Source organism: Wyeomyia smithii, chromosome 1 (assembly GCF_029784165.1).
Source record: "Wyeomyia smithii strain HCP4-BCI-WySm-NY-G18 chromosome 1, ASM2978416v1, whole genome shotgun sequence".
Classification (NCBI taxonomy): domain Eukaryota; kingdom Metazoa; phylum Arthropoda; class Insecta; order Diptera; family Culicidae; genus Wyeomyia; species Wyeomyia smithii.
In genome coordinates, this window is record NC_073694.1 from 16,879,209 (window position 1) to 16,902,597 (window position 23,389).

At 37.4% G+C, this 23,389-nt stretch overlaps 2 protein-coding genes across 6 annotated transcripts in view; one reads left to right on the forward strand and one right to left on the reverse strand.

The window, feature by feature from the left end:
* The window catches only part of LOC129734025 (uncharacterized), a 33,521-nt gene extending 30,033 nt beyond the window's left edge, over positions 1-3,488 (reverse strand). The window contains exon 1 of the mRNA XM_055695728.1: positions 3,282-3,488. The gene's annotated coding sequence lies outside the window, so the exon portion shown is untranslated. The remainder of the gene's footprint in view (positions 1-3,281) is intronic.
* LOC129734024 (double-stranded RNA-specific editase Adar) overlaps positions 1-23,389 on the forward strand; it is a 92,729-nt gene that overhangs the window by 45,299 nt on the left and 24,041 nt on the right. For 4 of the 5 annotated variants that reach the window (XM_055695721.1, XM_055695723.1, XM_055695724.1 and 1 more), the window contains exons 3-4: positions 14,856-14,870; positions 15,008-15,198. In XM_055695721.1, the coding sequence (XP_055551696.1) occupies positions 14,856-14,870; positions 15,008-15,198 (206 nt within the window). The remainder of the gene's footprint in view (positions 1-14,855; positions 14,871-15,007; positions 15,199-23,389) is intronic. The other variant, XM_055695722.1, reaches the window with a different exon arrangement.

The following is a 23,389-nucleotide window of genomic DNA, read 5'->3' on the forward strand; positions in this document are numbered from 1 at the left end:
CTACAAGCTTTTGGCAGAATTTTCAAGAACTTCGGCAAACGAAATGTCAATACTTACTGGTTTACGGTAGATCGATGTAATTGCTGAATGTTTGTCAAAATGTATTGCTAACATTCGCAAAAAATTCGCCGAGCTCTATCAGCTTTTGGGAAATTTGCCGAGACAAATTGAGTGTGTTTAGACGCTATTTTTTGTCATTATTAGGCACTCGGCGCAGCAGATTATTTAATTACTTGATGTTCCGGTTTTTGTGCTAACATAAATCAAACTTTGGGATAATATCCTGCGCCGAGTGTCTTTATGTCCCTCCAAAAAAAATTTTACACGGTAAAGAAATTTAAAAAAAAGAAGAGAAGGAGAAAAAAGGAGGACAATCGCATTAGTAGGACAACAAAGAGCTATTATTCATTAACACACTACACAGTAAGGAAGAGGGTAGAAAACTAAATTTACCACGTCCTCAATTGATGCTTACTAAAGTCATTAGTTTGAATTTTACCGTTTTAGTAGTCAACGCAAGTCTTTTTTCAACAGGTGCAGGAATGATTCCCTGCTTCTGACGACGCTTTCGTCAGTCACGAACGTAATTCGCACCCATGTACTTCGACATTTCCTGACGACGCTTCCGGCAGTCACGAACGTTATTCACACGCATGTACTTCGACATTCCAAAATAATTTTTTATATTCACCAGTTTTCGAAATAAAAATAAACTATCCGTCCATTCGCTTTGAACTTGAATGAATGAATTTAAACTTTAAATGAATTAGCTGCAAACTCGCTGTGTACTATTATTATATACCAAGAAACATTACCCTATATCAGTCAAAAATTGGCGTATTTTGCTGAGAAAATTAAAAGGTTTTGTAAAAATGAAAATGAAAAAGTAAATTTACAACGCCAATTTTCCAACACTTTTCCACTTTTATATGTATTTATAAAGAGAAGAATCATTAACTATTCAATTGTAGATTTGTTTGTCCTGATAAGAACAGTGTTTGCATCGGAGCAATCACCCCTTAATCATTAAACAAAAACAGAACTCCGTTTCGGTTAGTTGTTAATGAGCACTATTTCCTGCTGCGTTCACAGCAGCTATCATTAACCTTGTCTATTCTACAGTTGTGCATTTTTTCATGCATAAAAGCTGTACCGACATGTGGCGCGCGTTCATTTCTAATCTAGCTTCTGGAGCAGAAGCACCAGCAGCAGTTCTTAAATATCTTCTTAGAGATGATGCATATGAAGCGCGTACAACGATGTAACCTTCTCTAGTTCCGTCGTTCTCGCTTCGCGTTTACGAAGCTGGCCGTTTTTTCTCTGAGACAATGACAACGACCAGGTTCGTAAACGTAGAAGCGAGAATGACACTTTGATAAATGATGAATGATGTTTTTACTGCAAATTTTTTTGTACGAGTTTTCGTTTTCGCCTTTGATACACGCAAAACTTTTCCTTATTACCTTAGAAGCAATAGCGCAAAATTGCTTTTTAGGTAACAAACCTATTACTAAAAAGGCAATAAAATTCTTCCCCAGTCAAGTAACAAAACATACTGTCATATATTTAGCACGTGTTACGGGAGTACGACTATCTAATAATGGTCGTTTCAACCACATGCAAGATTTTTTCTGTCAAAAACTGCTCCCTTTCCATCTCAAGAAAAAAAAAATCACACCGTCGCATATGTTGCACATGTTACAAGTTTCTTCAATCTCCAATTCATCCGGTAAGCGTGTATTAGTTCGCTCGTTGTATGCATACGGAGTAGAGGAAGAATATGACAAGAGCTGCCAAGCAGCATTTTCCCCGTCATAGAGTATGCAAACGTTGATGATTTCAAACAATTGAAATGCGTCTTTAAATGACATCACGATCTGTAAACTGCGTTAGAGAAAAACAAAAACATTCGCTTTCTTGCAAGCTATCCAAAACACATAGTCATTGGTTCATGGAAACTCATTTGCACCTGTTTGAAAATACAAAACTCGTGCCCATCCAGAACAATATTCGCAACTTCGGCAACCCTGTTCAGACAGTATAACATATATTCATTTCATGTAAACACTGGGGGACAAAACGAAAGTGTTTCTAATTAGACATTTGAGGTTGACGGGTGAGATTCTCATTATGTGTGGATGAAGGGAGCAAAAATGAATCTGATCGTTGCATCAATACAAATGCAGCGAGTAAAGTCTTGCTGACACATGCACTGTGGTGCTTGGCTGTATGTTCTCCTGCAGAAACACATACAAGGGTGTGCCCGTCATAATTTTTGTTACTTTTCGGTTATTACTATTTGTGTATAATGCGCAGTCATAAGACACAATAAGTAATAAAAAATTGCCCTAAAGTAATAAAATGTTCCCCGTTTGCGTTGGGTGTAGTTAAAGTATGTAACAGTAACGATAACAGACCATAGTCGGTTGTTTTTTACACAATTACATTTCTACACGATTTTTTACGATGTTTCTCCAAATAACAAATGCACGGCACGCATCCATCGTGTAAAAAAATACTGTTCTAACACATTTTGTTTTTCGCACGCTTCTAGTAATCATGTTTGTATTTGGCGTTCATATACTTAGCCATCTCACTGACTGTACGTTCGATTGATTTTTCAGTTGGAGTAAGGAGACAGTGTACGGAACATATAAAAAATCTCTATCTACTATCAACCTATTTCAACCAAACAATATCTCAAATCGTCGCGAAGCTATGGAACGAATCCGTTCAACAACATAAAAAGATTAAGAGACTCATCAATAGCCCATTCGACAACAAGAATGATAGATTAAATCAACTCTTCCAATGCAGTGTTTGGTTGTCCTGAGAGACAGTTTATTTTTTCATCTAGAACCTGATACATTGGTCGAAAATTGCTGCTTAGATGTGACCGTCCGTCACACCGTCCGTTAGTGAAATGATGTTTGAGCCAAAATCGACTTTTGTATACTTTCAATAGTACAATAGTTTGCATAATCAAATTAAAATATGTTGCATTTTGTCGGATGCGTAGCTAATTGTCCAACCGATTGCTACAAGCACGAAGCAAATCCGCTGAAAACTAATCGAGTAACAAGCATTTGAAGTTGGACATGATTTCGTCCCCTGTTCCGATTTTAAATTTTCATTTCACACCCATTTTCTTAAAGACGTATCATATAACTACGAATTGTAGCGACAATTTACGTCGTATTGAAGTATATTGATAGACTTCCAAGCCGTAATTTCACTAAAATTAATATTTCCCGGTATCACAACTAATGGACCTCCCGTACCTTTTCATTAGAAGGAAACATAGCTAGCAGTAAACCACCCTACTCGAGCTGCTGCTGCTGCAGTGTGTGGGAAGCGAAACTTAAGGCGTGATTAGGAGGAACAAACGGCCACTAGTCACGTTTCGCTTCCGAACCGGCGTGATGCTTTATTATAAATTGGCTGCACTTGAACTACACTTTGAGCCGATAATTGTGTTAGGCTCACACTGTTTTCCTGATTTGTTAGGTGCGTTACATTGTTCCGAGTGCTCCTCGCTAATGACGAGCGGATTTGTTAATTTTATTCACGAAACCGACCAAACACTGCTAGGTAATAGCAAACTATTTCGCCCCATAACTTGTGCAGTAATGCCACCCCGACCACAACGATGACGACGGAACATGAAATCACGAAACTGAAAATATTCCCGCTGGTAGAAATCCTTTTCGTGAATGACAAACAAACCAGCAAACAACGAACAGCACTTCTGGGACAAAACGAAACGAAAAACTCGCCAAAAACACCTCAAAGGCCAATTGGATGGGACGTGATGCGCGACTGTCACTCCGTCGTACATAGGTGCAAGGGAAAAAGTGGCATGTCTTGGTGTGGGAAATGGAGGCACGATACATTTCGTTAATCTTATAACACAGGTTGACGGCGGTGGTGGTGGTGTAGTGACGATAGAACGATTTCGTTTCACTATTCACACACGGCGGCACGGAATGACTTACCTTGCAAAAATTCGCATCTATCAGAACGGGTTTTTTTTCTTCCTTATTCCTAGTGCATATAACAGATTGCGACTGCAGCTGCAAAACATTTGGGACGAAACGTACGGAAGAAAATCCAATCCCAATATGGTACATCGTGTGATAGGAATCATGATGACAACGAAAAAATGGGATCGAACTGAAATCCTTTGTGAAATTATTCGACTTCTGTTTTAAAAATTGTGTTTGCACATCGTTTCGATGGAGTGTTTCTTAGATTTGGTCAAAACAAAAAAGTCTAAATCTCTGAAGAAAAACGAAAACAAAAATACTTTTTGGCAAATAACCAACTAAAACAATTCATACTTTCACGTCAATCAAAAATAATTTTCTTAGTCAGATCGCAGCCAACTTTCCTAAGGTAAAAACCGGTAAAAAACATCCTTCTAGGTCGTTTGTTATAAATTACCATTCCATCCTCTATACTCTGCCTGAATATTTTTCATTAGCAGGTAAGCATGTTTGATGACACCTGGGATACATTTTTTTCCAGTTCCTATCATATAAACATATACGAAGTAAAGTTCGGAACGTCCAAAAAGTTTGCCGTTTCATCTACCCGTATGTCCCAGTAGCATGAAGCAGCAAGCGGAAGCATGATAATCCACTCCGATAGGTAAACAGAAAATAACACATCAAAAATCTGCCTCCTGAATAATTCCGCTAATAGACTCCGGTTTCAATAATTGAACTGTGAAGAACGTTCCACACGGTGATTATTTACGAAATAAACATTGGCCGCTCCTTGCTGGCCAGTGTTGTCAGGTTGGGAACTGCCGCGGATAATCCGTTTACTAGCCGCTCGCACCTGAACACCCGGCCGAGGCCAAACCAAACCAAGCGGGAAGCCATTTGATGCGCTAATTACTTCGCTCGTAATGTAAACATATTAAGATTCTACCAAGCGTACGAACTGAGCACAAAACAGTGAACGAAACCTCGTCACACTGATGTTTGCTCCAGCGTCTCCATCCAGTGGGACCGCATGGTAGATCACCGTTTGATAGCAATTTCACTCGTTAGAGAAACCCAGAAAAACTGGTGGCAAAAAGGTGATTCTCATTTGATTCGATCAAGTCCACGCTGCGCTACCGCCGCAACGCAGTTGGCTAATATCCAAACAACCTCGAAAGAAAATCAATAAAAAATATGTAATTTTCGACTGTCACACAGAGCAACCGAGTTTATTTACGTTTGGTGTCATCGATTGGCCTCCCTCCCACGTGTCTGTCGAGTCGCAGCCGAGCCTCTAGTGTGATACCTACCACCTTTCACCTGGCTAGAAACTATAGAGGGAAAACTCGTTAAATCCAAACCCTGCCCCAGCCAAAACGGTGGACGCGCAGTCTCGACGGCAGTGGTAATGACTGACTAAAGTGGCATTTTTGCTTCCACATTTCACCCGTCATGGGCTCCAAATGTCATGCCGTTTTAACATAATGCGACACATTCTGCACTGGCTTCCGATCCGCAACACTTAAACGCTAGGAAGCGGGGCAGTATGGGACATAATGTGTGCACGATCGCAGTTACGAGGTATTCACACGGAAAGGCAGAAAGTGAGCGCTCCTGGTGGAATTTGGATGAGTAGGTGGCGAATGACGAAATGTTGACTACTTCGTCAGGTAATTTTGGGTGCTATTTCAGGAAGAAAAGTTTACGTTATCGAGGGGTTGATTTTGCATGTATCGTTCCGAAACAACGTCATTCCAACACATTCTGGATCAATTGTAGTTCCGTTGAAAAGTCATTTAGCTACTATTGTTTAAGATATTACAATATCGATATTAATTCCATTACACAGTGCAAATTTTTTTTTTGCCTTGGCTTTAATAATTTTTAGTAGTTTGATGCAAAACTTAATTTCCTCGAGTTTGGACCCATTTCACCTTGAGGGGAAACAATGATAATAACCTTCTTAAAGCTCAAACTGGAGAAATAAAATTAATATAATTTCCAGCTTTTTAATCGTTCCTGTAAATTTTGGGGCCATAACCATCTCGGAAGGACGTAAAACAGCAGCAGAATAATTGCCCGCCAGGTTTGTCGTGTCTACGTATGTTTCCGGGACAATTTTATTGAAGTTAAGACTTGACGTACTTCTAGGGCGGCTAGAAGCACCAACATTCACTGGAAGCGGTGAAAAGCTGTAATCTTTTTTTTTTTTTTTTTCAATATTCCAGTTCGAGCTCTAGAGCAATTTTTCGCTCAGGTTTTGCATTTTAAAAATATATAATTCTATATATCTGAACTCACAATATATGATATAAAAGAAATCACTTAAACTTAAAAATTCGTGGAAATGGCGAAATCCAACAAAAACAAAAAGAAAAGTTTCTGTGCTTTTCTAAGACGATTTCAAAAATTTCAAAATCAAATTACCTCCGGAATATGAATCCGAGAAGCAATGAACACAAATGGAATCCAAGGATTCGAAAAATTGAAGAATTTGAATCCAAGGATTCAAATAATCGAGATTCAATAAATTCGAAATTTATCACAACTACAGAATAACAAATCTTGCAAAAAATTTCCGAGAACTCAAAGACGGAAAGTCTGAATGAAAACTATTTCCAAAATATCAGATTATGAAACTGATGAATTTAGAAAATCCAGATTTCAGTATAATTGAAAAATCTTAGAGTTCTTAGAGGAATCAAATAAATCCATGAAACTAAAGGAATAAGAAGACTCAAGCAAACTAGAAAGAGAACAGAAATTTACAACTCAAAATCAAATAAAAATCAGAGAAATCCAACAAGTTCTAAAGGTTTAAGAAATCAAAAGAATACGAAATTTAGATCCTAGAAGTTCTAAAACTTTGATAACTTCTTAAATTTTTCCAAATTTCAGAAGTTTAAAAAAAGTTATACTGAACATTTAAATTATAACATTTATACAAATATGAACATACACTAACACATACACTTGCAAATAACATGAAACAAATATGTTTTAAATATATGACGCGAATTTTTTTTTTTTTTTTGATCGTGGTATAATCGAAACGTCACTGTATTTATATTTAGGTTGGGCTCAATTATATATAGACTCGATTATATATCATTCGATTAAATATCATTTTAGATTCGATTATTTATAGTAGGAGTTTTTCTCTATTTCAAATATGACTTACTTTTCACAACTTTTGAACCGCGTGCTCAATCATAATAAATCATCAGTTAACCCTTAATAAGTCCGTTCATCTGATATCAATAATGCTCAAATTGGTTGTGTAGTTTCTGAGATAATGAAGTTTCGTGATTTCCACTTGTTGATACATTACAGACGAAGTTATAGTCCGATTACAGTAAAATTCAATAGGGTGTTATGAGGTAGCTAGACCTTTTATTTGACATTAATTTTGTGGAAATCGGTTTAGCCATCCCTGTGAAAAGTGAGTGAGTGCGAGTAGTCTTCGGAATATGTTTCTTTTCATAACTGGATTTCACATTTTTAAACATAACAGACAAAGTAAAAGTCCGATTGCAAAAAAAAATTGATAGGGTCTTATGGGGCAACTAGACCTTTCATTTAAGAATAATTTTATGAAAATCGGTATAGCCATCTTTGAGAAAATCGAGTGAGATTGAAAAGTTGCACATACACACACATACAGAAAATGCTCAGCTCGTCGAACTGAGTCGAGTGGTATATGCCATTTGGCCCTTTTGAGCACTTTTATACCTTCAGTTTTTCCAGTGATTGCTATACCTTTCTAGGAGAAAGGCAAAAAAGGTGGATAAATTGTCAAGCCTCAGGGTCAAGGTCTAGAATAACATGGGATTATTCTCAGGCTTCCTCCCGTCCCCCTACTTGATCCTTCCCTCACGATAAATCTCAGAAAAAGTCACACACAGCTGAGTAAATACCTCTCCAGAGAGTCAAAAATGCTGATACTTGGCAGGAAAACTGACGAGGTTCGGTAAAAAAGAGCAGTAAAAGTATAGAAATCCGTCACCGATCACGGTGACAGAGTACTCTTGCTTTTCGTTATAGTCGTTAGAGATGCAGAGGTAAACCCGGTCTTTTGTAACAACGATAGTAACACTTCCTTCTGCCCTATCCTAACCGACCGTTTAGGAAGTAAAGCAGAAGCTACTGAACTGTTGTTCAGCTTTAGGGGTTTATATTTGATGGTCGTTATTGTAAAAATAACGATGCATGAATACATGGAAATTTCACACTAGTAGTAGTTGTGAAAATTCTCATAACTCTTATTTTCAAGCATTTATAGTTCAGAAAAGAACTGATTCTATGATCTTCAGCTCGAGTGTGTGCTACAGTACGTTGATGATCGTACCACCGGTAGCATTGAATATTTTGCTTGGCCGCGCAAAATAAAATTTGCTCTCTGCTGTGCCCTCCAGTAGCTGTACCAGCCAAATATCCTGTAGCGTACGATGGTAACTGTTGCTGCCGTATGCAAAATAAAGGTAACATGTTCCGCAGTGCCTGGAAGTTGACTCGTATGCAGCTCTCGTTTCTGTTTGTCGCGTACCTCTAACAGCTGTACTCCAGTCGCTATGGTGTGACAAACTAGACTGACGCTGAATTTTCTACACGCAGTCTTTTGTATCGAGTTCAGTGTAGATTTTTTCCAAGGGAAACAAGGGAATAGAAAGGAAATGTATGAGAAAGCTTGACCTTGGAGCTTTTCACTTCTTTTCACCATTAAGCAGTAAAGCAACAATGTTAGACATTATATCAAACAATTCTTACACATTTTATCTATCCACCGACATATAAATGACTAAGATGCATTAAGTCGTTCGCTTGCTATGATCGTTTGAAATCTGACGCAACATTTGCCAGTTCCAATTTCAATTTCACAAAATGTAATCTAGTATAGAAAACAAAGACGTAGTCCTACGTCAAAAAACTTCATTTCAATAAAACCATAAAAGTCAGCAAATTTAATGAATTCGATAAATTAAGAAAGCATCGGCGTGAGATTTCGTTTCCCCGAGTTTCTGCATCGGAAGGAGGGAACAGAGCGGTCGCGCATAATGCTTCGGTGTAAACGCGTTTCCTGCCCAGATCAGTCTTGTTCATATAGAGTAGTAAGAGGCAAAAGTACGCACGGGGCAAAAGAACACTTTGGCTTTTTCGAAACATACGAGGAAAACAAACTGGTAAAATTGCATGAATTTGCATTATAACGCCAGTTAATCACACATGTAAACACATTAGATTTCGTTTAAAAGGTGGAAAGTTAGGAGAAAAGTTGTGTTTTTAGCTGTCTTGATCTAATTTTCTTAGTTTTGGGAATTAGGATTCTCTTATTCGGAAACTACAGAAATTGGAAAACAATAGAACCTAAAAAACTCTTGTATAGTTATGGTTTGTAGAGTGATTTTGAATGTTTTGGTGTTTGTCATAAAAATTAAACCAGTTGAAAAACTCATTGTGGGACAAAAGTACGCATATTTCGCGGGGCAAAAGTATGCACTAAGTTTCTGTAACCGTAATGAAAATATGTGTTTAAGGTCAAATACCATCCAATATAGATATTTTTGCAACAGAGATGATGCCTAGAGATAGGGAAATTTAACAGACGCCATTTTGAATTCCAAGATGGCGACTTTCAGTTTCTAATAAAAGCAACCTAAAATGGTCGAATACCCCTTAAAATGTGTATATCCGTAATCGACATTATGCCTAGAGACTGTAAAACGACCCCAGGCACCATAAGGATTCTAAAAGGCGACTTCCGGTTTCTGTAAAACAACAGGGAATCGGAAATCGATTTCAGATGCCATTTTCAAATTCAAGATGGTCTTTTGGCATCATTCTGATTTCAAAAGTACTCATATGAGGTAGTGTTCGGTCAATTTTGTATATTTTCCGGAAACCGGAATCACCATTCTTGAAATCGCATTCAGAGTCGTACCTCCCATATTGGGTCGTATTCGGCCATTTTAGGTTGTTTTCCGGAAACCGGAAATTCAAAATGGTATCTGGGTTCGTTTTAATGTTTCTGCACATCATCCCAATTCCGAAATTACTCATATGGGGTGGTATTTGGTCAATTTTCACTGTTTTCCGCAAACCGGAAGTAACCATTTTGAATTCATGAATATCCTCTGAGGTTGATTTTCGATTGCAGCATCAATCCGAGTTCGGAAATACCCATATTTGGTGGTATTCGACCATATATGGTTGTTTTCCGGGAACCGGAAGTCGTCATTCTAAAACCCAAAATGGCGTATAAGGACCTCGTTTTTTTTAATTATTTCTTTGGGCTTTAGAGCCTCTAGAGGCATAACACCACGACACTCAAAACCATAAAAACCGGCCTGTGGAAGTAACTTCAAACCAATAATTATAAAAATCTATTCAAATATTCATAAAAAAATACTTCATAAATGGAACATATAGTCGGAAAGCCGGGTTTCAAGGACTAAGAAAATTATTTCGAGGCACCGCTCTGCCCATAATTGCATAATTGTTACATTTGCAAAATTGGTCGTTTAAATGACACTTTTATATTTTTTTATATTTTGATCTGTGCATTGTTCCCAATATATTCTTGCAAATAGACACTTGAACTAAATTTAGTATCATGAAGAAAGCATTACTTATAGATGAAGAAAAAAAAAAGAAAGCATTACTTTACACTATGTATACAATTAACATGTCTTTTGAAGTCAAATTGGTTGAAATTTTTGCAATGATACTTTTATGCCATCACTTTCAAGCTACTTTCGGAATATATCACAAGGGAAATGAAGTTTTTCTTGAATTCAAAAAGCATGAGCTGAACATAAGAAATGGATCACCGGTGGTTGGTTATCGTACCAGAATAACTCCCGAGTTCCAAAGGATGCTTTTTGAACAGGAAGCTTTTTGAACAAGTAGTGTGATTATTATGCGGTTTTTTACGCTATGTGACAAAACAACTCGGTATTTTTTACGACTTTTTTCAAACAAACATAAACATATTTTTTCAGATGTAAAAAGTACATACCATTTAAAGCATTTTCCAATAAAAAGCACGAATTCCATAAAATATCGAATGTTACAATTATGCGATTACAGGCAGCGCTCTAACGCAGCTAAAATGAATCGCTGCAATATTAGCGAAAAACGATTAACTTTTTTAAGAATAGTAATAAATGCACTGTTCATACAGTGCGAACTTTTGCTCCGCATGTGGGGTAAAAGTTCGAATTTGAGTATTTTTTTTTTCAAAAAGTATAATTATCATGCTACAAACAAAATTCGAAAATCTCTGGTAATTCGTTTTTAAGACAAAAGGTTCATGTACCGCTTGGATACAAAAAACGTATTTTATAATAATATTTTGCAATAACAATTAGGTTCGTACATTTATCCCTCACTACTCTAAATGTTTTCGGAATGTAGAGCGCGAGGTATACACAGAAATTTGTTTATGTCTCACAGTGACCGGTCAGCCGAAGGTTTCGTTCGGTCAATAAATATCGTAATTAACGGAACCATCGTATGCACAGGATCGCAGTGTTTTGCGAGAAAGATTCTCATCGGTCGTTTTCGTTACATTGTTTGATTTCGTGAATTACCACGGTGTCAACAAAATAACATAAAATTCGCGCCTGCTGAGGTGCATTTGCTTACTCGAAGGTAATGGACAAATATTTAAAATACTTGGATGCTTCTGGTTGTGAACTGCATTCGCGCGCGCCGCTCGTAAAGGCCGGCGGGGTCTGACAAGAGAAATACTCATCGTTCATCTTCGCAATGAGTTAACTTCGCGCGCAACACTATCTGACTCGGTCACTTACCACGGTGACATAACCCTTTCGTTCCGTCGCAGTCGTGGAGTTGCAGAGATAAACTCGGTGTCCGACAACAACGACTGTTACACCTCTTTCCTCACAACATCCTTTCTTACCCTAACGATCGTAAGGACGTGGCCGGCGCCGTTATCGATTCATACAAAGTGGTAGCTACTGAATTGTCGTACACTGAAGATAGCAAAATAATCCCAAGTAACCATTTACGTGGTTCTTTGTGCAGCTTTACTAGCTCAGATCACGGAGGAGCAACTACGAAATGTACGGTCGTCAGGCTCAAGCTCAAGCTCTATTTTTAATTCATTTTTCATTAAGTACCTAACTATTTAAATTAAAGGGCTAAGGTTATTATATTAAAAGTTATAGCACAAGTTTTTCAATTTTTTTTAAATATTGGATTCAGAATTTCGAAATCATTTCCAAATTTGTATTTTTTTTTAATGTTAGAACTGTTAAAACTCAAGAACAAACAATGTTTCTGCATCATTTAACGTTGTGGATTTAAAAACCAAGATTTTACAACTATATGTTTTTGGAGTTAAAAAATTGAAGATGATTGATTTTTTCATTAATTTTCAGGTTTTTGAAGTTTCAAGTATTTTATATGTTGGGATTTCAGTTTTTCTTAGAGTGCAGGAATTTAGGATTATTAAATCTTTATCCAGAATTTTAGTGATATTGGTTGACAATTCCAGGTATTTTATGTATTGGAATTTTGACTCGCTTATAGATTTCAATGAATTTGTTTTTGGGATTCTGGGATTTCTAGCGTTTTAAATCTTAGAATATACAAATTATCGCATTAAACATTGCTCGAGCTTTGAGAAGTTATAAAACAATCGGATTTTCCGATTTTCAGAACTTTTAAGTCAAGATTTCTGATTATTTTATTTCAACTTATTTGTTCAAGATTTTTATGGTTCTCAAGGGTTCCAGCATCAGCATCCTTTTAGGATTTCACAATTTTCTCGAAGGGCCTACAATTTTTGGATTTTTTTAATCTATCTGAACCGCTTGATGAAACGTCACTTGTCAGGCTGCCGTGTGATGAAAATTTGACTGTATTTTTTTTTTTTTTCATTTTCATATGCGCTGCTGATTTGAAGTGGTAGGATCATAAGATAAATGGGAAAAATTAGCCAAAAACCACTTAAGACCGGCAGTGCCGTTAATTCGTGTTATCTGTCTGAATTGGTATTTTCTTCGGAAGGTTACGTAGTTTGAAAGCAAAAAGCACGGTTGCAAATTTTCACTTACAATTAAAATTAATCGCTGTCCAAAAAGGTTATCCGTTAAAATGAAATGAAACTCACCTAACCGGTGAATAATGATCTCAGGTTGCCTGCCGGTGCTGAGAACAGTGCCAAAAGATTCACAGTAGTACACAGAGGAAACGGCGATGACACGCTATTTCTCTGATACCGCATCGCACCTTGCTGTTACCTCAATTGACTAATGCAGTCGTGCAAATTTGCATAAATGTGTGGTCATTTTCGAGCAGTGTTCTAGACAGGAGAAAAATATCTTTAAAAAGGAACAGTGCCTAGCATTGCAGGATAATGAACGGTTCGTGCTGATTTTGAAGTGAAAATTGGGGTCGTTTTGTGAATGATATGAAACTAGCAGATTTTTTATATCACATTGAAAATCGCTGCTGTCTCAACTGATTTCCCTTCGACCTTTTACTGCACAGTAAACGAAACTCCTTGCTAACCCCAACAAAAGTGGTAACATTTGTTTCCCGTTCGGATCAACAAGCGATCGGTTCGATTGGTTCGGCTGGCCCCTTCGCTTCGCAGTGAATAAACAGCAGAATAATATGAATGCAAATTGAAATCAAGCAGTTACTTTTGACAGGTTAGGATTTTCGGGGTTTTTTATTCTAACAGCTCTGCCTGTGCAACCCTTTGATAATCAAGACGCAGGTATTTTGGGGTGATTTTTTCAGCGCCCTTCAGCAGCGGTACGAGCCGAAGTCAAGACCAATGAATGGCACCTGGAGTGGCTGGGGAAGATGGGTTAATCGAACTCCACTGGCATAGGTCAGGGGTTGTACATTGCCCTAGAACTGTCGACGGTTACGGAAAGTGCATTGCATTGCCTCGCATGCGAAAAATTCGACCGAACTTAGAGTTCGGGTTCGAGAGTCGAATGCACGCACATGTGCAACAGCTGAGTGTGATGGGAAGTGTGTGACTATGGCAGGGGGTTGCATTCTGGAACTGTTTTATCGATTTTTCTAGTGGTTTTCGGCTACTCCAAATATGTGCGGTGGAATTTCCACCCGAGGAGAACGGTTTTAAATGCATTTTTAGGCTAATTTTTTTGACAAATACAAGTAACTCCGAGAAAAATATGAAAAAAGTAAATATTAAAAGACTGATCGCAAAAAAATTTGAAAATTCAAATTATTTTTTGGAAGTAAAAAAATGAAAGAAAAATAGATAAAGAGAAATAATCCAATATTCAGAAATGACGCATTCTACACAAGTTTCAAAGTTACGCACGGATTTTGTAACTTATGCTTTTTACGCTACACAAAAAAAAGTTTTCCTAACATGTATAAGAACATGCGATTATTTCCCCACATTAATAACGCTTTTCACCCGACGCCAGTTACGGTGTGCTGTTGGTTGTCTATTTTCAACAAAGCTACTATTTTTGCTGCCAAAAAAAGGTCACTAGACCCCGTTCTGGCGTTTAGTTTTTATGCCATTATGACTAAGATAAGCAGCTGACGCAAATGGTCTCTCTCTCGTGCTCTGTCTTGTTTTTTTTCATCTTTGCCCTCACTTTTCATATCCATTCATTGCGTCACATTTGTTTTTGGAGAGGCACGTGGTGACTTCTTCATCGGAATGTGTTGCAGTGTAATTAATGTATAATAAATGAAAATTTGTTCTTGTTAAAGTTTTTTTTATGTAGATCTAATCTGATTTAAAAATCTGTACGACGATTATTTGAAGAACCATTTCTGTTTTCTCTTCCAAAAAAAAAAAACTAACATGCCTTCATTTCGCGACACAATGGATTCTAAAAATAGTCAACCCACCGGCAGGTAAGCTTTACACACGGTTTCGAGTGTGTTTTTTTTTTCCTCACCATTAAAAGTTCGGCATTTTTACTATCTTCTATTTTTGACTCGTTAAATGTAGACATATTGAGTTGCTTAAAGTTTTATTTCACCCCCTCTAGGAAGTGCCGCCGCCCGGAAGCGCCGTAAATTGCAGCAGGCCCAGCTGAAGGCGGGTGAACCGAGCGCAGAGCAGGTTCCACAGACCAAAAACACCGTCGCCGTGCTGAACGAACTGAAGCGCAACCTGGTGTACAACCTGGAATCGCAAACCGGACCAGTGCATGCTCCCCTTTTCAGTATGTCCGTTGTGGTGAGTTTCTCTGCTTACTTACAGTCTACCTAATTATCATTAGCCAAATCGGATGCGTTTAATAATAGCCGAACTGCGAGAAAACGATACGGGGCCGAAACGTTACAACAGTCTGATTGACCAATTAAATTCCCATCTGATATCTAATGTCCAGTGCAATGCAAGTCGTCAAGTCAAAATTATTCCAAACGGCACGTTTTGCCGATATCAGCTATTAACGAAAGCGGTGATGGTCGTCCGCTCATTTACTTTGGCAGTCTATCGCACGATGCAGCAGCTCTCGGGATAGTGTTTATGGACGTCAAAACGAGCGACGAATTCATAAACAAGATTGTTTCTGTCCGTAATGAAATGGGTTTCAGATGTCGTAAAAAAGTTGAAGAGGGCCTTTGCGGTTCCTATAGCAGGTGGTTCCACGTGCTTCCGCCAAAGGCCCAAATAGGATGGACTGATGAATTGTAGATGCATGAATGACTTCGTGTTGTGGTTTACGATCAAAAAAATTTTTTTTGTGATTTATTGCTTCAAGTGGTTGAATGACTACTATACTTAAAATTTCATGAAATGTTTTCACGTGCTTCCATGGCTAAATGTGGAGCATAAATCGGCGTCGATTGTTTCTAATGAATTGGTATAATTATTCGGACAGTTGACATTTACGGCGAACACTGAATTTATTGTTTTAATGGTGGCGCCGATGACTAACCATGGCCTCTGCCTAAAAAAATTTAATCGGTTAATCATTTTTGATTGAAACTGTGCTGGCTTAGGATTGAACTTTTTATCGAACTTTTATTTTCTGGCATATTTTAACTCGATATCGATGATTTTTCACGGTTTTCTGTTTTCAATAATTTTTTGCCATTATTTGGTTTTGACCACTGTAGGGTTTTCAGCAACAACTGTTTTGACATCATTGTAATCTCTTTTCAGCAACTGTGACTGCATTTTTCAAAATTATATTAGAAGTGTAACTAAGTGTTCGCGTTTTTTTTTTGGATAAAAAAGCAACTCTATTTTGAACAAATGGTTACTTAAAAATCTTTCAAAGTGTTTCTCATCGCTAGCTAGGGTAGATGATCCAATAGTTGTGGTAGCACCAATAGTTGCGGCATCGCTTTTAAATTCATCGTTTAAACTAATTAGAACCGAATTGCTTATGCTACATGTTGGAGAAATAATAGATAAACATAAGTACATATGTTACTACAACAATATATACTGAAAATATCCAAATTACTGAAGAAAACTGTATTTTTCAGAAACTTACCCGGAAGGCACCACTCACTACCCATTTTCTTATTTTGTCCACGATTGTTTTAAGAAATGTGTAGTACGATTATTACTCATATAATTATTTTCCCAGATAACAGTTTATTATGGAAACTGTTGCACAGGTGAAGTTCGTCAATAGATGATCATATTATTTATAAATTACTTCCTCCACTATTGGATCACAGGATACACTATGCTCTTATAGTTGCGGTATGTTTCGCAATTCTGATTTACTTTATCAGAACATATGTATGTGGGACTACTTGTGTATATTAGGGACAAGCAGGTACTAGGGGACATACCTAAATGATGTAACTTATTACTATTCAATTTTCGAACCCCACCTTCCCCTGCCACCGTGTATTTACCGATACTTCATACATGATCGGCCACAAAAGCTATCGCTCTCACCCCTAAAATGCTGTATTATGCATTTATGACCTCTTAATCGATGCTTACCCACTGCTTTTAGTCTTGTAATTCTTTTAACGAGCCTTACACAGCTTCAATCGCTCTTTTAGTAAACACTAACGTCAAAAATGTAAGCGCAAACATGGTACGAAGCAGAGGTAATAGACCCTAACTTCCAGTGTTGAGAAATCACCATTTGCGAAAAAAAAATTCTGAATATTTCAAAATGAGCGCCATTGGTTTTTCTCTTCAGCCAATTTCAGCCATTTTCAAATGTTAGTCTATCGACATTTTATAAAAAGTATGCAAAATTTGTTTTATTTTAATAAAACCTACATACCCTCACTGAATTTTGCCAACATCTGACCAAATTGGCGTAAAATCCGTCTCTTAGTTAACTTCGTGCATTTTTGTATTTACTTGCAAACCGACTTGTCAACCTATTAAAAATAATATGATAAATAGTAAAACAATCAAAAACCACTTCAAGCAAGGCAAATACCTTCATTTAACCAAGCAAACACGAATGTTTTATGTACCGCAACTACAGGAACACCCATTCACAACTATAGGAACTCTACCGCAACTATTGGAACAAAAGCGTGCAACTTATTTTAGTTAATTTAAACTCTCAAAGCGGGTTCAAAGTCAATTTTAAGGTGCAAAATTATCAAATAGAATCCATTTCAACAGAAAATAGTGAAACGGACCAGCTAGATTCGTTTTTCTTAGCCAAAACATGGCTAAACATGCATAACTCGTGCTTAGCTCCTCCACTATTGGGTCATTTACCCTACAATTTTTTTTTAATTTTTCTGACAGAGTTCCAATACCGTTACGATAAAAGTGCTCGCCTTTAACGTTTATCCACGAATCAATCGATTTTTCTATGTCGTGATCAGCCATAACATGTTCCATCGAACATAACGAGTAATAATCAGATGGTGCAATATCTGGGGAATATGACGGGTGGGCGTTTCTATGAAAACTTACGACTTTAGCAGTATGAGGCGGAGCATTGTCATGCTGTAGAATCACTTTTTCGAGCCTCTGCTCGTATTATGACCATTTTTTGCCCAGCGCACGGCTTAATCGCATCAATTGAAGTCGATCCCGCACCCAGTGATGGTTTCGTTCAGTTTCAACAGTTTATATTAAATAACAACGATCTGGTCCCACCAAATACACAGCATAACCTTCGCGGTGTGTATTCCCGGCCGAGCTGATGTCGTAAAAGCATGACCGGATAGTCCACATCAAAGGCGTAGCCAGAGGGGGGCAGCCCCCCCCCTAAATGTTGACATTGGTGCAGAATTTTGTTTTCAATAATTCTAATAGCACAAAACGACATCTTTAGCCCACACAAACATCTGTGAAGTAACGGCCAGATCAAAATAATTTATTGAAATGCTTGCGCCATGTTGCGTGGAATTCCACAGGTTTTTCAGTTGATCCACCAAGGATATTGCAGCGGCAAAAGTACCGGGCAAATCCGCCTGTATCAACTAGCTTGGAGTATTGGAACCGAGCTGTGACAATTTCTTACTTTGATTCTCTTGTAACCTCACTGGAAGCACGGTTCGATGAAGATAGTGCACCTGCCTACGCGTTGTCCTTACTGCATCCCGCTAACGCAATACGCATGTCGTTGGAAGAGTTCAAGCGCAAAACCAAAAATTTCGTTATTTTTTATGAAGTTGACAATTTTGTTGGAGAGGTGGAAGCATGGGCGCAACTAAGGAAAATTTCTAGGGGGGGCTAGTTTTCATGTATGTCACTTAAAAAAGAGAAAAAAGAGTTTGAATATGCTTATTTAATAACGCTTAAAATAGTATCGTAAAAGCAGAAAAAAATCACTTCGGGTTAGAATCTCCGAAGATGTACTGAATATCTTGAACACATCTTTCAGCAACAATGATTCGATATTGAGGAGAGCTAGATTTGGTAAACGGCTGGGCAGTGCTTTTTAACAGTTCACCCGTACTAGTTAGAAGAAAATAGACCCCAGTGTGGTTCAAGGCATATTGCCCTATTCCTACCTCCACGTGGTACAAACTGGGATACGAGCAACCAAGGAAAAACCGGTAAACCGGTGGGGTAGTTGTTCTCCTAGAGACCCAAGCAACAATTGAAACATAATAAAAAAATAAATTGTGATCATTTGTTGCACTAATGAAATTCCGAGGTTTTAAGAAACAATTTTTGTTACTACGATGAAATTGTAAAGAAACAAGCAACAACTAAAGTTGCATCGCTGCTTCAAAAATCTTCACACCAACAACGTAATTCGCGAGGTTAGATTTGTTGTTGAAACGTATAAACGGCATTTGAAAACCTAACCTTCACTGAATAGATATAGTGGGTGGAGCATACAGGTTGCCAACGTGATGCTTGCGAGATACAAAAAACAAACACACAAAAATACTTCTAAAAGTTGCTGTCATGTTCTGAAGCCATGTAACAGCAACTTTTGCTCAATCGTACGCCTTATATTTGTTTTTGAGATGAGGTTATTCACTGCGTTGTAACTCTTGGGTGCTTGGACTAGAAGTCGTCCAAAAAGTGTGGGTTTCTTAACGATATGATAAATTGCTTTGAATTTCATTATCACGCTAAGGTACTGATGGATTGAAGAAGCAAAATTAAAAACTGGTAATGACCATTGCATTGGCATGATAAGGGAAGCAATATTTAAAACTGAGCCATGAACTTGCAATGCAGCATTTACCATGTTGTTATCAAATTCCATGCATAAGTTCATACACATAGCGGTTTCATTCTTGAAACTTGTGTTGAAACAACGAAAATGTTGCAATTGGCTCCACCTCCTGCGCTTTTTTTGTCATTGTGTATGAAACTGAGATGTAACTGCAACTTAATTTCGCATAAGAATTTGTTGCTGTGATGCACAAAGTTCATTAACGAAACAAATTTTGCTGCTTGGGTCCGCAATCTGTTATATCTCCGGCATGGTGTTTCGGCCAATTAAACTACTGGGGAGGTAGTTTCCCCTAAGACCAATATCGATCACTCTTCACTATTGTGCCTTGTTCCAAGTACGCCCCGATCAACTCCTAATCCCAAAGTAAGCTGTTCCTGCGTTTGACATTGATTTTTATCGAGCAATTCCTCCAGCAAAGCGTTTTCAAAGGATTTAAGTATCCCTTCACGAGAACAGTTATTAACATCCGAATTACCGTCATTAAAACGAGGGAACTTTTTTTAACTTTCGATGCACTTCAGCGCAAATGACGCAATGACAGCTGAAAGTGTATGACGTGACGCCACAATAAAATCACTAACGTTATCGAAGTGATTTAATAACTATTTATTTCAACTTGGTTTATTACGTTTTAGAAATGTTAGAAATGTTTAGAACATTTACCCTCGTCTTTTTACTGACTCTCACGAACTTTTATTGATTTTCTTAGATTATTTTTAACAACTTGTTATTAATTTGTCATCATTTTAATCTATTTTTGACAGCTTTTCCAACAATTATTGTTTTTTTTTCTTAAACTACTTATTTACTCTTAAACGGCAACTATTTCTAATGCCTTTTCGACAACTTAAAGAACCGTTTCTGATATCTTGGTGATTTTTTGATTTTCAATGACTTGGTGATTTACAATGGTGACTGTCAAAAGTTACCGATGAAAGCTGGATCTGGATGGTTTTGAATAGGTCATAATTTTCCAATATCTTTTCGATGACTCTTCAACAACTTTTTGACAGAGTTCAACCGACCTTTTAATAAGTTTTTATATTTTTTTGACAATATTACGGGTATACAAATAATTATTTGCTTTTTCACATATTTTTCACATTTTTTGACAACACTCTGATGAACATTTGGTAGTTTTTAGAGTAAAAACCTCGCATCTTTTAAATTGAAAGTCATAAATTAAGTCTAACACTCGCACATTAATACTTTAAACACAAGGCTAACACATTATAACATTTGCTTAAGTCTATTAAAAAAAAACGCTTGACTCATTAACCCTCTAGTGCCCAAGCCCGCCTTTAGACAGGCTTCGGTAAAATTAATGTTAATCTTCATAAACATTTTTTAAGTATTTATTGAAGATTGATAGTGATTCTACAGAAACCCGTCTAAAGACAGGTTTAAGCACTAGAGGGTTAAAGCTAAACAAGTCAAGCGCATTATTGAAGACGCTACACATCCTCCTGGTGAGTTCATCTTGATCATATTCAGTACGTTGAAATAGGAGACGCGAAAAGTGTCGTGATATCAAATTTCTGTTCAGCATATTTATGTTGACTTCCTATAGTATACTTGAAGCATCTATTTGTACTGATTAATTCGTTTGATCCAAATGTCGGTGTAGGGATTCCATATTATAGCCGAAATTTCTAAAATAGAAAAAAACTAGGGAAACGTAAAGCGATCGCAAGCAAAACGGATTGTTAAATTCTTTGGCTATTTGCATAATAAAACCCAGGTTCTGGCCAGGTTGCACAACGATATGGAAGTAGTGGTGCCAGCAGGATAGTTGCGAATCAAGCAGTACACCTAAATCATTGACTATCGATACTCTTTCGCGAATTTCTCCAGATACATTATAGTTCCACGCAAACGGATTTTTTTCCGCGTTAAAGAAATCGCGAGACATTTCGAAATGCTGATTATCAGCAGAATACGATGACGTCAGTCTGGAAAATCATCCAGATATTGTTGCACCTTTTTACAGTCTTCTTTAGTGCGAATGACGTGAAAGAGTTTTCATAATCAATATAGATAAGTTTACAGCCTGGTAGAATGACGTTGCAAACATCATTGAAAAAATTTGAAAAAAAGCAGTGGTTCAAGGTTGCTCCCTCGAGGCACACTCGACAAGTGTGCGGTCTACGAGGTATGATCTCAACCACTTTTTAAAATGATGTGATGCACCAAAACGTTTAATCTTGGCCGAAAGAATGGTGAGATCAACACGATCCAACGCTACGTTCAATTTGGTATAAATAGTGTCCACTTGCATCCCATTTTCCACGTTTTCAATACAATTTTATGTAAATCGAAGCAAGCTAGTTGTTGTTGATCTACCTGGGTAAAAGCCATGTTGGTCTATCTAAATTTTTCCGACGAGAATCTCAAAAGACATTAAATGAGGTTTTTCGTCGATAGTTCGTTACATCGTGCAACAACAAGCAGTCAAAAGATACCGCTTGCAATAGCAAGTTGGTAAATAACATCCTCAACAGAACACAGAGCACGATGGCAGATCCATTTAATAATTCCTGTGAATTTCGGTGCCCCTCGCAAAGTTGAAAATGTGTTAAATGAGCGAACTCTCTGTTGACCAGTGGGTTTTCTTAAAACTTTTTGATTTCATTTTAACGTCAATTTTGCAAAAATTCAAAACACTATTTGAAAATTTTTATTGATTTTATAATGTTTTTTTGACAGTTTTTTTCGTCAATTTTTGACGATTATTTGAAGACTTCGTTTTTCTTAATAGTTCACAAGAGTTTTTGGCGGCTTTGAATTTTTTTTGGTTAAATTATGTAATTGATTTTCAATCTTTTGACAATTTTATGATGTTTTTTCTGCCATATTTTATGTTCCGTTTGAATGATTTTTTTCCACAACAAAATTATGAGGACATTTTGACAACTTTGTGTGTCAAAATGTCCTCATTTTTTTGAGACTATTTATAAATTTTTGCAATCTCTTTTTTCATGATACTCTTTATGATTATTTTCGTCGCGTTTGTGTTACAGTACAGTTGACGATCGAATCCCAGTTGGTCTCGACGTGCGAGGCTGGCCTAACAAATCGTCGTAGGTTTGAGACTCGGCTCAGGAATAGTACTGGGACTATCCGGATCAAAATATCCGGATATCCAGCCTCGGATATCCGACAAATATCCACAATTCGGATCAGTTGGATGTCCGGATATTATCCGACAGGATATCCGGATTTTCGGATAGTCGGATTTCCGGATATCCGGAATCTATATCCGAACATAGTTTAATGAAACCTATTTACATAAATAGTTACGATTAGATGGGGGGTTGTGGAAAGAGCATTTTTTCGCGTTACATTTTAAATAAATGGCCTTTGAAAGACAAAAAAAATCGCATATCCGGAAAGTAATTATCCGGATATCCGGGTTTCTGAATATTCGATTATCTGCATCCGAAATTCCAGATATCCAGATAGTATCCGTTTACCTATCCGTGATCCGAGCTTCGAATAACCGGATCACGAATGTATCCGGTTAAAAGTCCCTGCACAACGAAGTCTGTGTATGAAAAACGGAAGGTCGAGATCTAAATCGGAATGTGGCACCAAGGCTTTGCTTTTCACAGTTGACTATTAACTATTTCTTTGACAATTATCAGGTGTTTTCAAAAGCAATTTAAAGATATCTTGGAAAGATACTCATCGCTCGCAACATTGTTCGATTCCGTCACTTATCACGGTGACACAACCCTTTTTTCCGTCGCAGTCGGGGAGATGCACAACTAAAATCGGTCTCTG